This window comes from Ammospiza nelsoni, chromosome 3 (genome assembly GCF_027579445.1).
Source record: "Ammospiza nelsoni isolate bAmmNel1 chromosome 3, bAmmNel1.pri, whole genome shotgun sequence".
NCBI classification, from domain to species: Eukaryota; Metazoa; Chordata; class Aves; order Passeriformes; family Passerellidae; genus Ammospiza; species Ammospiza nelsoni.
This window is the reverse complement of record NC_080635.1, coordinates 13,952,699-13,967,022: the sequence shown is the minus strand read 5'-3', so window position 1 is coordinate 13,967,022 and position 14,324 is coordinate 13,952,699. Positions and strand designations below refer to the sequence as shown.

The window sequence follows — 14,324 nt, the reverse complement described above, 5'->3', positions numbered from 1 at the left end:
TTCTGCTCTCAGAATGACCCATGTCTCCAGGCAGGCTGGGCCCAGGGCCTGCCACAAGAGAGACTCTTCGCCACCTTATCCCCAGTGTAGATCAGTGCAGACACTGGTAGTGCCAAACAGTGTCCTGGCTCCTGGTATGTAACACATCTGGAATACACTTTGCTCACTCTTTGGCCTGACACCATCATGTGCAGCTTTGGAAAGGTTCTTCCAGCTAAAAACTGAGGCACTAGGGCAGGAAAGTTGACGGTGCACCATGTTCAGAGCCATGGCCCTCCTTCTTGTGCAAGGACAGATCAACGAGGCCAGGCACAGGCCACCCTCCTCACACCTGGATGTGACAAACCCTCAGCTCCTGATCTCTGCAGAGGACTGAGAGAAGCTCTGCTGTGACACCTGTGTCACACACCAGTAGCAAGAGCACCACGGGCTCAGTGGGTTACAGTGCAGTCCTGGTGAGCTCAGGTGTCACCCGAAGCTGGGACCTTCTGAGGGCAGTTTCAAGAGCAACTGTGGTTTTATCACCTTGTTTTGACACACCTGGGACTCTGGTCTGTCCAAAGGACAGCTTCACCTTAAAAAGCTGTGAATTGTCTCCATGGGGCCAACAGCAATGCCTTGGGGGAAATCCTGTGAGACTGGGGGCTTGGGACTCCCCACATCAGCGCAAGGGTGGTGGGTTTTGGGGCCAAGAGAAGAGCACCCACCATGCTGCAGGGCTCTCCTGGCTGTGGCAGCAGGACAGGGAGCCCAGAGCAGGTGTCTGTGGATGCAGTGGCCAATACCTGCTGCAGATGCAGGGCCCAGAGCTCTCCAGTGCTGACTGACCTGCACCTACCACCTGCTTTTCCTCCTCTGCTGGAGGCAGAGGGGTGTGTGTGAAAAGGGCTATCCAGACAGACAAAACCCAACCTTTACTGCAATCAAGGTTTTCCCAACATTTCAAGAATGTGACCAAGCAAAACCCCAAAGATTAAAATGTTTTAACTGGTCACTCTCTCATGGATTTTAATGAAACAAATATCCACTTCTCCTCCTTACAAAAAGGAAAGAAGTACCATACTTTCCTCCCCTAGCTTTTGGAAACTACTCTGGGAAGATTTTTTTTAATGTAAGGCTTTTAATGGCAAAAAAAATCCCCTTCCATCTCCTTCCCTTTCCCTCACATCCTCATAAAATTACAAATTCCATGTCCCTTTCCAGTCAGGACTGCTTCATGCTGACCAGCCACTGATTCACAAAGACAGTTCCTAAGAGCTGGCAGCTTTTAGTCTGATTGTGACAGGCCAGGATAGAAATTATGCAGGAAGAGCCAGATACTTGTAACTGAAGCATCAGCAAAGCCTGTTTGTTCTGCACAGGAATCAGCCACAGACAGAACTATTTGTTTGTCCATGGAATGAGAACTGTATCATTATGGACAAGTGTCCATTGTAATGCACTGATGCTGTCAAGGGCTCTGATTTTTGTGGTCTCAAGTATGTAATGACACTTTAATCTCACAAAACAAACCTGCTTTTCATATTTGCCAAGCAAAATACCAGGACAGAAACAGGACAAAGGAAAAAACCCCACCTGCTAACATCTCCTGGGTGAGGAAATCCTTCCAAAGTGGCAGACCCTTGCTTGTAAAATGCATATGGATTTCAGCTTCTATTTTAGTGATTTAAGGCACAGTCAGAACTGATGGTTATTTCTTTTTGATTCTCTATGAGTTCTTACTTCCAGGCCTATACTTACCACTTGAGATGTCCTTATACCTGCTGCAAATGTAAATAGTATGAATGAATGATGCTCAGCACCACACACACACAACCTGTCACGGGGTCCATTTCAAATCCATCTTTAGTGTACCTGTGTGCTCTGGATTATTTTTTTTTTCCTTTGCCAAATAAACTTTGCCTTTAAATACTGATGTTGCCTCTTGCACTGAATCAGCCAGAAAGGTGCATCCATTAAGGTGTTTCTCTGGTCCCTTTCTGAGGCAGCATTACTTACACAATCCTCTATCCCTGCAAGTCCAGACATGCAAGCAGATTGTTCCCTACACAAAGTTCTAAGGCTCTTATTCAGAACCCAGCTGATTCACTCTCAAGGCTTCTGGTCAAGATCCTGTTGTTGGTGTAGCTCCCTGTGACACATCTTCATCTCCTTAAGACTCCTCTAGACCACACCTCTCCATAGCTACAATCCCTGTTTAAGTCAGCCATCCTAGACTCAAAACAAAAAAAGGCTTACTCTGAAACAGATGCAACAAACTTGTCCAAAGCAATTCCAGTATCATGTGCCCTTGATCACCTACCTTTGGTTACCTTATTTTTAAAAATATTACAGATGTTCTCCACATTTGGCAGCTAAATTGTCATACATCTGGCAAAAGGGTTGTTATTTTATTTCTCCCTTTCAACTTTTCAGCCACTCAGTACAGGATTTCACACTTGCTGGCTAGAAAATAAGAAAAAAACCTTACTCTTTACTTCATTTCCTCATAATGCACTATTTTCCACTGAATACAGAAAGTAAATTTGCTCTCAGTGTGCAGAAAAATGTATTTAAGGGTGGTTTGTTTTTTTTTTTTTTAATAGAAAATAAGGAATGGGATTTACAAAATAAGTTAAGAGCATTTTTGTCTTTACACCTGTATTAGGCCACAGGTTTGTCTCCCAAAGAAAGCCTTCACCTATGCACTGTATGGATTTAGAAAAGACAATTCAACAATCTTTTCAATGAAGCACAATAATCTACTGTGTTCAACAGTGGTACCTCCGGTGATATCACTGGGAAAATCTAATTTAAAACACACAAGAAAGAAAATGATTAAATAATCCCACAATGTCACTCTGAAACACGAAGGATCTAAAATCCAGTGTATTAGCCTGCTCTTACTGAGACAGACCTCTCCCTCCCTGATTTAAGAGAGGCATATTAGAGCAGCAGGTTAGCCCACACTGGAAATGGCTTCTTGAGGATGGAGCACTCCAGTGCTTCCATGACATCAACCCTGAAGGAGGACAATATTCCCCATTAGACAAGTTTGCTGCAGGGGCTGCTGAATGCCATGACAATAACATGCCACCATGGGGTCCCCAGGCAGCACAACAGTGACTTCCCACACAGCAGCTGGACAGAAGCAAATGCTCAGCACCTGCAAAATCACCACAATCATGGAACAGTCTGGGTTGGAAAAGAACCTTAAAAGACCATCTAGTCCAACCCCCTGCAATGAGCAGGGACATCTTCACCTAGATAAAGCTGGCTGCTGAGAGCTCTCCCAGCCTGACCCTGAATGTTGCCAGGGATGGGGCATCCTCCACCTCTGGGCTACCTGTTCCAGTGGTTCACCACACCCACTGTGAACAACTTCCTCCTTACACTTTGTCTAAATCTACCCTCCTTTAGTTTAAAGGCATTACTCTCTGTCCTATTGCAAGAGGCCCTGCCAAAAAAAGGTCGTCCCCAACTTTCTTATAAACCTATGCAGTTCTGCTACATAACCCTGCCTACATAGCCTGCAGTGGTTTTGGATGACTTTTAGCCATATATCAGCTCTCTACAGTAATACAGCAACACTCCAGGCCTCCACACCAGCACATTTCATTGTCCAGGACACACTAGACCAAATCAGGGTAATTTTACCAAGGAGACAAAGAACATAATTCAAATAGTTTCATTTTTATGTGAAAAGTGTTGTCACTAATGCAAACATGATCCAAGTAAGAAGCCACTCCAGATCAGAAATTACTAACACACAGCTGCCATGACACAAACCAGTGGCTTAGCAGTTGTATTCAACCTCTAAATGCTACAGGTTTGATTCTGACCCTGTTCTTCCTGTTTGCAGCTGAGTCAACACCATGATTTGTGCACTGTGACTGACCCCGGGCTCCAAAGAATGTTTACTTTAGGTTCTAGCATGATGGCCATTGTCACCTGTTGTCCAAGTATATCACCAGGAAAGCACTTTTATCCTCCACCACAAACAGGGAGCAGCATTCCCCATTTCACAAAGGAAAGCAGAAACCTACTGACATTTAAGAAATCTGCTGATTAGTGGGAGCCATGTGAAGTCCCTCCTGACCACTGGGTGGCCTGCTCTGCCTTGGCTGCCCAACAGCACAGACAAAAATGTGCTGAAGAAGAAACACAGATCAGAAAGTCTCAATTTATGGAGTTGTCCTGGTAACCCACTGAGGAACTAATAATTTAGGTAACACTGCCAACAGTATGCTCATCATAGTGTTTTTATCCAAAGAATCCATAACCCAGACTACAGCTCCTGAGGCTGGACAGTTTTTATAAAGCTCCCATATAATGTTGTCCTCTGAAGCCAAGGTTTTGAGATCTTCACTTTTTCTTCTGCCAGAAAAAAAATGTTTCAAAACAACATTGTTAAAGACATCTAAAAAGGAACACAACTGACAATTCCAAGATCTGACTTTGGTGAAAACTGCCATTCCTCTTGATGAAATGCTTTCCCAGTGTAATGACCACACCAAAGGATCAAAGGGCCCTGATCAATGGCACTGCTGACAGCATTAAAAAAGGTGATTTCTGCCATCATTCAACTGACACTATCTGTAAGAGACTCAGCTTTCCAAGATTCTGAGATGTGTTCTTCTTCCAAAGAGGCTATGTGAGGGAATTTTACTTGCCCCATGAGCCACGTGAACTGAAGATGAGACACCTGATGCTTCACATACCTACTGTAGGACATTACAGAGCTCCCTTTCTTCAACAACTGCCATCCGTTACTGTCCCAGTCTGGTCTGGAGTCGAAGAGCAGCATGCAGGTTTATGGATAAACCATGTCAGAATACTTACAGCATACCTGTTCTGTCATGTGTATTTTGGACACAAAAAGCCACTGTAAAGATTAATAGAAGCTTGATTTTTGCTAACATATCAGTGTCATACAGGATGTGGGAAACATTTCATAAGGTATAATAATTCACTTTGGGAGTAACCCAGCCTCTCAAAATATTACTGAATTATTATTTGTAACATGCCAGAAACACGGCTTTAGTCTTTCATTACTAAAATACATACACTATTAGGAATTAGGAATCAGGAAAAATACGTACCGCAAGATGGGCTTTTATCCCCCTCAGTGCTTAACTGAAAAACTAAGTTGAACATTTGTCCATTAATAATTTAACATATGTCAGCCAAACATATCTTTATCTTTATTTCAATTAAATTAAAAACAATCTGCAAGTATATTTATGCAACATTCACTATATACACACGATTTATGCAACTGCAAGGCAATCCTATGTATGCTGATTAATCTATTGTTAGTAAAACATGACAATAGCTATGGAAGTTGACAAGTGACTGTTTTCATGGTATGACTGAAAAAGAATAGCTACTAGCCATGAAATGGATTATCAGTAAACCTTAAAAAGAACATGACATAACCTAGCAGAGATTAACAGTCTTCTAAATGTAGTATATTTGCTTCAGATGATAGTGCTGCTTTTAAAAAAAAAATTGCTGTCACCTTAATGATGTAAGACTTTCATCAGCTCTATCTAAAGAAAGCAATAATTAGACATTATGCTTCCTGGCAAAAATTTATTTTTGAACTGGCACCACAGTATTTCAGAAAATAATAATAAAGTACCTCTTTGGTGAAGCCTAGGTACCCCCTACTACTCATTGTAACAACTTGTAAACAGGACCGCAATACAGTGCTTTGCCTTAATTCTAACTCGGTTAGGTACCACAGATCTTCCTCACAGTCCTTCTCATAATTTTAGGAAGGTATTTTAAAGCAGGGAGTAAGTAAAGCAAAGGAAAATTAAGAAGGATATAAAGTTCCCTGTTTGAGATTTAAAAAAAGTGCATAATGTTTTCATTCCGAAAACTGTGCCACTGTATGGAACTGATGGATACAAGACTGTTTTTCCTTCCTGTACTGGACATTATTGATCATTACACAAACACAGTCTCTGCTCATTGGCCAAAGAAGTCTCTCCAGACTGTTTTCTGGTACAATCAGCTGTCCAATTACTTTAGAACAAAGTCCTGCATACTAAAACAAGAATAGCAAGTTAACCGGGTTTTCCACTAGAAAGTCTGTTTTTGCAATTCCATTTCTGTACACTACATTTCCAACACATTGGAGAGTTTTTAGTGTTTGGCATCCACGTCCCAACTCCTTGACACCACCAGGTTCAGTGCATCCATTGCCAGCAACAGACATAGCACCAGGAAAATGCGACTCCCAGCGCGAGGGACAGTTCAGGAGGAGGGGGCGTTCTCCAGCAAGGGCGGCCCATCCCGATGCATCGAGGGGTGCGTGTGCTCCCTTTTGTAAGTTTTTGGAGGAAGCTTTGGGATATGTTGAGAAGTGCTTTGTCGTGGAGGAATGGGTGGTCCAGCAACAGAAGGGAGGTCCACATCCTGCGGTATCAAAGGCGGCGACGGCAGGTGCCTCCGTGCTACATGTGGAGAAGGTGTCTGGGGGGGAGGGGGCGTGAAGGGAGAGGGGCTGTTTGGGAAGAAGGTGTTACCAAGTTCGCTTTTTCTGCCCAGGGGTGGAGGCTGGAGGTGTAGTGGTGAGCTAGAGAAAACATCTGGAGTTCGCACAGGTTCCCGTGGCGGTAACTCGGGGGGGTTGGCAGGGGTAACACAGGAGTCAGAGATGCAGGTCCGATCAGGCACCGAGTACCTTGGAGAATACACTTTAGAGGTTGGTTGCCTAGGAGGGATTGCTGGTGGGTTGTCCAGGTGTGCAGAAGTGATCTGAGGTACACAAACACTTCAGTCAGTAAAACTCCAGAGTGGCAGCAAAGCACAGGACCCTGCTGTCAAACAGAAACCCCCTCCTGCACTGCAGATTGGTCTTAGCAGGGCTGCAGCAGCACATGAATGAACAGGCAAGGATGGACGGAATGAAGATGCACAGAAAGGGACAAGGGCAAGGCAAAGAATGGCCAAAGGAACAATTTCCATGCCAGTTCCAGGTCTGCTTGCTGGGGAGGTTTGGATATCTTCCACCACCTCCCCAGTAAAAAGCACTTGGAATGGGTTAACACGCCAGGAATTTCTTCAAGAAAACTAAAAAAAGGGAGAGGCTGATGATGCTGAACAGGGAAAAAAATTAACTATGCTCAGGAGATGGAGTTAAGTAGGCAGAATTATGGAAGTGAACAGTTCCCAAGTTGCAGATCATAGTGATATGATAACTGATCTCCAACACTGTATCATGTACACAATGTTTTCAAATACATTTTGGTAGTATTTCAGATACAATTTGGTGATGTGTCACGTTCTGCTGACTGGCAAAACAGTTGCCTGTAGTCTCAAAATAACTGCTGAAGAGCCACTTATAAGCTCTCTTCAAAGACATATCTGCTCTGAAGTAATTTTGTGTGGGATTTTCAAATCTGGTCACAAACAAGCTTCCACTGAAATCAGGTGAAATTTGACAGTGTCTGCAACAAAGGCTGGATCAGATCCCAGTTGCCAGACAAATGCAAAAGGAAAATGTAGCAATGGCTTAAGCAGGCAGGCAGACAGGATGGGTAAGCAAGCACTCAAGCACCACAGCATCAGGATCAAATATTCTGGTGAAACTTTCCAGAGGACTGAGTTGTGTACAGCACTTTCCATCATTACTGTTCATCAGTTCTTACTTTTATTCATATTTCCTAAATCAATACTCTGAAACAATTAATCCCAGATGGAAACATCTGCCTGAAGCCCCAAGTTCTCACAGGCAATGCAAGGGGCCAGAGCACAGCACATCAGTAGATGAGACATTTCTAACCCTAGTGTAAATTTAGGTCCCATATATTTTCATTTGTTTGAGATCAAGGCATAGTGAGGTAGAGCTCTGAAGGCCTGAAATACATGGCTGCTTTATCTTTCACATACAGTTCTTCAAAAAATAAATGTACTGTCTTTGAGAGTTACTTTTCTATCATACCCTTTCCCTTTTCTCCCAGAAAAACAAATGACATTTTTTCTGCTTACTTACTTTTGATGGGGAGGATTCAGCTGGGGCAGATTCTGGCCTTCTTCGTGGAGGAACAGGAGGAGGGACAGGAGCATCATCTGAAGTTTTGGTAAAGTTTATGGATGACACAGAAGCAGATCCTAAGGGAAATAAAAAAAAAACATTGATAATGATGAACTTTTGGCTCAATATTGCTGCCAATAGAGGTGCCATAAATAATAAAGCAATTGCTCATAAAAAGCATAATGAATCAAGGAAGTGGCAAATAATGACAATGAAATAAGCCTCTAACTTGCAGCTGCCAGAGAAACTGCTTTTCTGAACTGCACAGATCTCTGTGGCCATCAGCTCCTGAACTTTCTTAAGTAATCCTTGAGACCAAAACCACACCACAAACTTGTTCTTACGTCACACAGCACTAAAATAATATCCTGAACCTGCAGTCAGTGGACCAAGAACAAAGACATCCTTTCTCCAGAGGCTTTCCAAAGACCTGGCTTGGACACTCAGCAATGGCACAGCTCTGCCAAGGAACTTTTGCCTTTAGGAAGTCATTTCACCTCCTTGTGGCAACCAGCTGAACACAGGAGTAACCTCTGAAAACCCTTGCATGTGAAAGGAGCCTGTATCCATTATTAAATACTGAGAGCACACCATAAAATATGAGCTTCCTTTTATGTCAGGAAAGACAGAAGAAGAAGAGGTGTGGATAGGTCCTGATGGATTTAAAGCAAGCAAATACTGATTTTAAGTTCTGCAGGAAAACCATCCATGTACACTGAAATCAGTTCTGAATTGCAGGCAGCAGAATAAGGCACCTACAAACAAATAATTTTTTATTCTCAGTGTTCACCATCAGACACTCACCAAATACATTCACACAAATACATATGGCACCAAATCCCACAAGTTTGTTTGGGACATACATGGGCCCTAGAGATTACCTCTGCCTTCAGTTTTGACAGGTCTTCCAAAGACTTGTAAAAGCCCCTATGTAACACATCTAATCCTGTTCAGTTCCTCCTTTACAATAAAAACTTCTTAAAGAAAAAGTAAGAAATATTGAAGGTTTTTGATGAAGCAGACAAAAGCAATGATTTTTACAGTCACTAGTGAAGGCTAAACCTCATTTCCCCTGCCTGCCACCACGACATGTGAGTGAGCTGTGTGTGAGCACCTACGTGTATGGAAGGGGCTGGAGGGGTCCGAGTCGAAGACGCTGCAGGCGTCGGTGGTGCTGGAGGTGGCGGAGGCGGGCGGCGGCGTCAGCGGCGTCCGCGGCGAGTTGGGCGCCGACGCCGTCGCCTCCGTCTCGCTCTCGGGGATGCGGCTGTAGCTGATCTTCCTGGGCTCCTGCTGCAGGGGCGTGGGATGCCTCATGGTACCTGGCCTTGGGTTAGAGGGACGAACACCCGGGGACTTGAGAGGGTAGCTGTACTTCTTGGGCTGAAACGACACAAAATAGCAACCAAAATCAAAAGGCTGTGGGATAACCTAAATGTAGCTTTGTAGTTATAAAGTCAGAGATTTGAAATGATTTCTGCCATCTATGAAAGACAAATGTAAGCACTTTTTGAAAAATAAATGCAAAAACTGAATACTAACAAATCTTGGAGGAGGCTTGACATTTCGTGGCTCTATCTCCAGTGACTTGTTGAAGAGATAATCTGTAAATTCTGTCTCCACGCTGTTTCCCATTGGATTCAGGTTTTCAAAAAATCTCTGAAATACATGAAGGCAGACAAACTTGTCAGCTAAGATGCTTTTTAATACTGCTTGTTTCTACAGCACAAATGATCCCAGCTGCTCAAGAGAAGAAAGAGAATTTTGGAGTCTGAGGTAACAACAGACTTAAGCCATTAAATGTGCTTGTCACCAGGCCTTTTCTGGACACTGCTATTGCTATGCTTGGCCTGAAAACTAGCTGTGTAAGTACCCTAAATGCTTTTTGCAGTGCAAAGTCAGACCTGGTTTGTCCAAACACTTCCAGAAAAAGCTGCAAACAATCGATCTTTAGACTGATGCAGGGAAGACTGCTCCCACAGTGCATTCTGTCAAAGCCTGAGGAGAACAAATCAAGAAAAACCTTGCAGAATCTCTTAAGATAACCTGTCCTGTGACTCTCTGAAAGCACACATCTCAAAAGATGGTAAAAAAAAAAAGAAAAAGGGAAGAAAGAAAAGCAACCAGAGAGGACATTGCTTAGACAACACCTCAGACCAAGGAAAACAAGCATCAGGAGGAAGAAAGATCTAAGTATCACCTCCATCAACACATGATGTAAACACAGTGCTATCAGGTAAACATGGAACATAAAGGCATGTAACAGAGGAGGAAAAGACAACTGGGCTCACTGGACAAATAATTGCAACTGAGTGAAGGACAATGAGAATCTGCCAGTTTCAGTTCCTGTCTAACACCGATCAATAAGAAGATCTACCAATGTCCCAACAGCTGAGAAAAAATGAAACAAACCCAAGAAACTGCAAGCATTGAGCTTTCTGCCTTTTCTTACACTGAGACGCAAGACAGGTTTTATGCCAGGTCCTCTGCTCACCTCTGATTCAGTTAGACCAAATCTATGTGAATTCAGTCTGTCCTTATGGTTTGTCAGCTGACAGAATCACCACAGAAGGAAATTGTGTCACTTACCCTGATGTCAAATTCCACTCTTAAACAATATGGCTGGTTCTGGTACTGCTGGATCTCCCCTGTTATCTCAGCTACCTTCCTTCTCTTGCTGAAGTTGATAAGGTCTTTCCCATGGCGCTTGAGAAATTCAGGATTGCCTTCTTCTGTTTTCAAAATGTTGGTTAAGTAAATCCCTAAACAGCAACAGAAGAGGTTTTCAACAGAGAGTACAAAACAAGGAGGAAGTCATGACTGGAACATAAGGACTTCTTAAAAAATTTAATTTGTGCACTGCAATTATTTAGAAAACCCTTAGTTAGGGTCAACAAGAGAATTGCACCTCAGCTTCCAAGAAGGGCAACAATTTAAATATTTTTAACATGCCTTGTTGCATCAATGTCCCAAAGTCTGTGCACCTTTCTGTGGTTTAGGAAGCTCACACAACTGAACACTAAAAGGAGACACTGAACAGGAGTGCTTTCTCTTAACTCCTCTTCTCCATTAGACACCCCAGCTAAAGTCCAAAAATGATTTTCAAGTTTTATCCTGGCTTCATAATTGCATCAAATAATTTGAAGATTAGGAACTAAAAAGTGCTCTCCACAGATCATGTGTTTGGAATTGTCATTATGACTTGACAGAAATAACTGAAGCTATTCACATATGATCCTGCTAACCTCTACTCATCTCTGAAGCAGGACAGAAGGTTTCTTAGTTGATCTTATCTTTCTTTGCAGAGCTCTGGAGTATATCTTTCCCCAATCTGTAAAAGGCCAAAAAAGCCATCAACACTATTTTCTTCCAGTTTTGGCCTGAAGCCTATGTTGGACAAGTGCACTGTCCAGACTTGGAACTGATCAGTAGCAAACATTTAAGTGGATGCTTAAGAAAAGGACTGACATGTGCTTAGCATCACTATCTGCTAAATGTCAGCAATCCACTTCAAAGAAGAACTGTTAAATCTGATGATAAAGAGGATTTTGCTTTTCAAACTCTGTTTCTACAGAAATAAGACTTTTTAATAGAAATGAGACTCTAGCTGTATTTCTTGGAACACCTGATGAGAAAGAGGATCTTTCTTTTTCTCCCAGTCAATGGCAATAATATTTCTAATGAGACCACCTTCTATTGAGAGTATATCTGGTTGTAACAGTTCAAACCACACTCAAAGTAAAAATCAGCAAAAATGGATATTGCATAAAAGAGAATATTGCAGATATACTTATTTTTACTCCAAATAATATCTTCCATGAATAGTCATTTTAGGGTTTTTTAATATATTCGTGTCTGGGCATCTGAAATTCCAACCCACCTGTCCTGTTAAAATGGACTTTTCTCTCTATTGTTCATACTCTGTTTAGTCCCTTAGCTCAATAATTTCCAAACGTTAATGTGGGACATGGCTCATCCAAACCACAGGTACTCACCAAAAAAAGGCACACAAGGAGGATTAATGGACCTGAGTTTTGCCAAGTATTTCTTATAATGGTCCTCACTCAGCTCATAAGCTTCTTCTAAGATCTTCTTCTGGCGACTTGGAATTTGCTTAAAAGAGAAATCAAACAGGTGATTTGGAAAGAGAAGATAAAGGCATGGCCCAGCAACACTACTGAGAGTAACAGTCTCCCACTGGCACTTGAATTAGGGAGCATGAGGACACTGCCCCACCATCCTGAGACACCTTTCTTAAGTGGGGATGGATTTCTTGCTTCTGAAACCAAGGAAAAACCCTCTCTCTTACACCATGGTTGATTCATTTCTTGGGGGATTTACTTTCCTTTCTCCTTGGAATCAAATGCCTACTGACAAGACAGGCTTTTAGTGCAGCCAAGGTACCCTGCATGACACTGCCATAGCACAAGTAGAAAATATTTCACTGTACCTCAAACGTGTGATCCAACCTATAAACTGCTGCGGAGTTCATAGCACTGACAATCTCAAGGACACCATTAAAGTTGTTTAGCTCTTGAAAAACTTGCAGGATCTCAATTATCCGGCTCACTACAATTACTCTCTCCTCTAGGTTTTCTGTTTCTACAATGCATCTAAATACACAAGAACATTGGGGTTTGTATTAAAGCACTGATGAGGTTTCCAAAGTCAAATACTAACTTGTAACACAAACAAATACGATTTTATCAAATTACTTGAGGTAGTTCTGAAAATGTCTTGGAGATTTGAAAATATTCTAAGAATACAAAGCTTGAGACCACTATGTTAAATTTCTCACAGGGACCAGTTTTAGCATCTAAACACCAAAACAGGAATTCTCGTAGAAGAGAATTTTCCACAGTATACTTGTGAATGGTCTGTAGATGTCCCAATATGGAATAGATGCAGATTCAGGAAAGTCACTTACTTTTCAAACCACAGAGTTAGGTTAGTTGTATGCCTAATCATTTTGAGAAGGTTGGGAGAATTAATTTCTTTATCTTCCTTTGTCCACACACTTCCAACTAGTTCTGATGGCTGCACAGCTCTGGAAAAGTAGACGTTTTATCAAAAAATGTAACTAAAAGCAGGAAGGTATTATTTTTCCAAACCCTCTTGATTTTCAATGAATTTGGAATTAATATTTAGAAATAAATTCTTAAGGTATTCCTTCTACAACGTTAGGCTGCCCTCATGACTAAATGATATTTCTACGCTTCTTTTTTAGACTGTAGATATTTCTTAATGTATGTCACTCTTAACCACCTCTGTTCATCTAAATGAAGAATGAAATCTCCATTTCATTCACCATAACAAAACGTGAGCTTCCACTACCTGAATAATTTCTTAGCTGATGAGATCTGACACGTTCCTTAATTTGCTACACAAAGCAGGATGTGAAGAAAACTGATTTAATAACTGTTCATACATCTCAAAGGTTGATCTACTCAGAAAATACCAAGAGAAAGCTGGAGCACAAGACAATTAACAGTATGCAACAATCACACATACTGGGGACTGGGGAGGATAAAACAAATATTGTATTTTAGAGAGCTTCCTCTGAAAAATGGAAATTAATACACACCACTAGTAAAGTCCCTTAATTTCTGTGGGGCTTCACATCAGAGGCCTACAGAAACAATTTCAGGCATGGAGAATATTTTGGTTTGTGCCACGTGTTTCTCAGTGGAGCAAAGCTACCTGTAAAAATCTGACTCCAGCAAAGTGAGCTGCCGAGCGATTTCTATGGGATGCAGAGTGAGCAAGTCAAAAGTCTCTGTGTGGCCTGGTTTGCTGATGTGCCACTCAATTGCTGGAGGGGGGCTCTCAAAAGTGATGTTGTGGCTCGGCCCAATGGCTTGTGCCTGCTTTTTCCTGTTGATTATCTTTGTGATGGATTCAACCCACTTCTTCATGGCTTTGCCTGGCACACAGAGAAAATTACTATTTAGTTAATACTGTTTTTCCTAAGACATCAGTATTATTCAGTAATCAGTAACCCAAAACCTAATAAATTAAAGCAATCATATATTCTTAGGATTGGCATTCTCTACACAAATGTAGAAGTATTCAAAGACAGAAAGAATTCCTCAACAGCCAATGCTGAGCACGACTTTGCCCAAGCACAAATGAGAACAGCCAAATTAGACTCCTGCCCTGATTTAGGTGCTTTTCTTTCTTTTCTGAGTTTACAGTGAGTTTTTGGGAACAACCTTGTTTTGCCCAACATGCACTTCTGCAAACACCTTGAACTTTCTAGTTTGGGCAAGAGCACGTGATTACCTCAGACAACCTAGAA

General features: G+C 42.0%; 1 protein-coding gene across 1 annotated transcript in view; it reads right to left on the bottom strand.

Annotated features, from left to right (window-relative positions):
- Positions 1-5,161: 5,161 nt before the first annotated feature.
- SOS1 (SOS Ras/Rac guanine nucleotide exchange factor 1) overlaps positions 5,162-14,324 on the bottom strand; it is a 38,213-nt gene continuing 29,050 nt past the window's right edge. The window contains exons 14-22 of the mRNA XM_059467242.1: positions 13,727-13,949; positions 12,954-13,073; positions 12,477-12,639; positions 12,022-12,139; positions 10,616-10,788; positions 9,569-9,685; positions 9,145-9,409; positions 7,985-8,103; positions 5,162-6,747 (exon numbers count right to left, since the gene is read on the bottom strand). Of these exons, the coding sequence (XP_059323225.1) occupies positions 6,244-6,747; positions 7,985-8,103; positions 9,145-9,409; positions 9,569-9,685; positions 10,616-10,788; positions 12,022-12,139; positions 12,477-12,639; positions 12,954-13,073; positions 13,727-13,949 (1,802 nt within the window). The 3' untranslated portion in view covers positions 5,162-6,243. The remainder of the gene's footprint in view (positions 6,748-7,984; positions 8,104-9,144; positions 9,410-9,568; positions 9,686-10,615; positions 10,789-12,021; positions 12,140-12,476; positions 12,640-12,953; positions 13,074-13,726; positions 13,950-14,324) is intronic.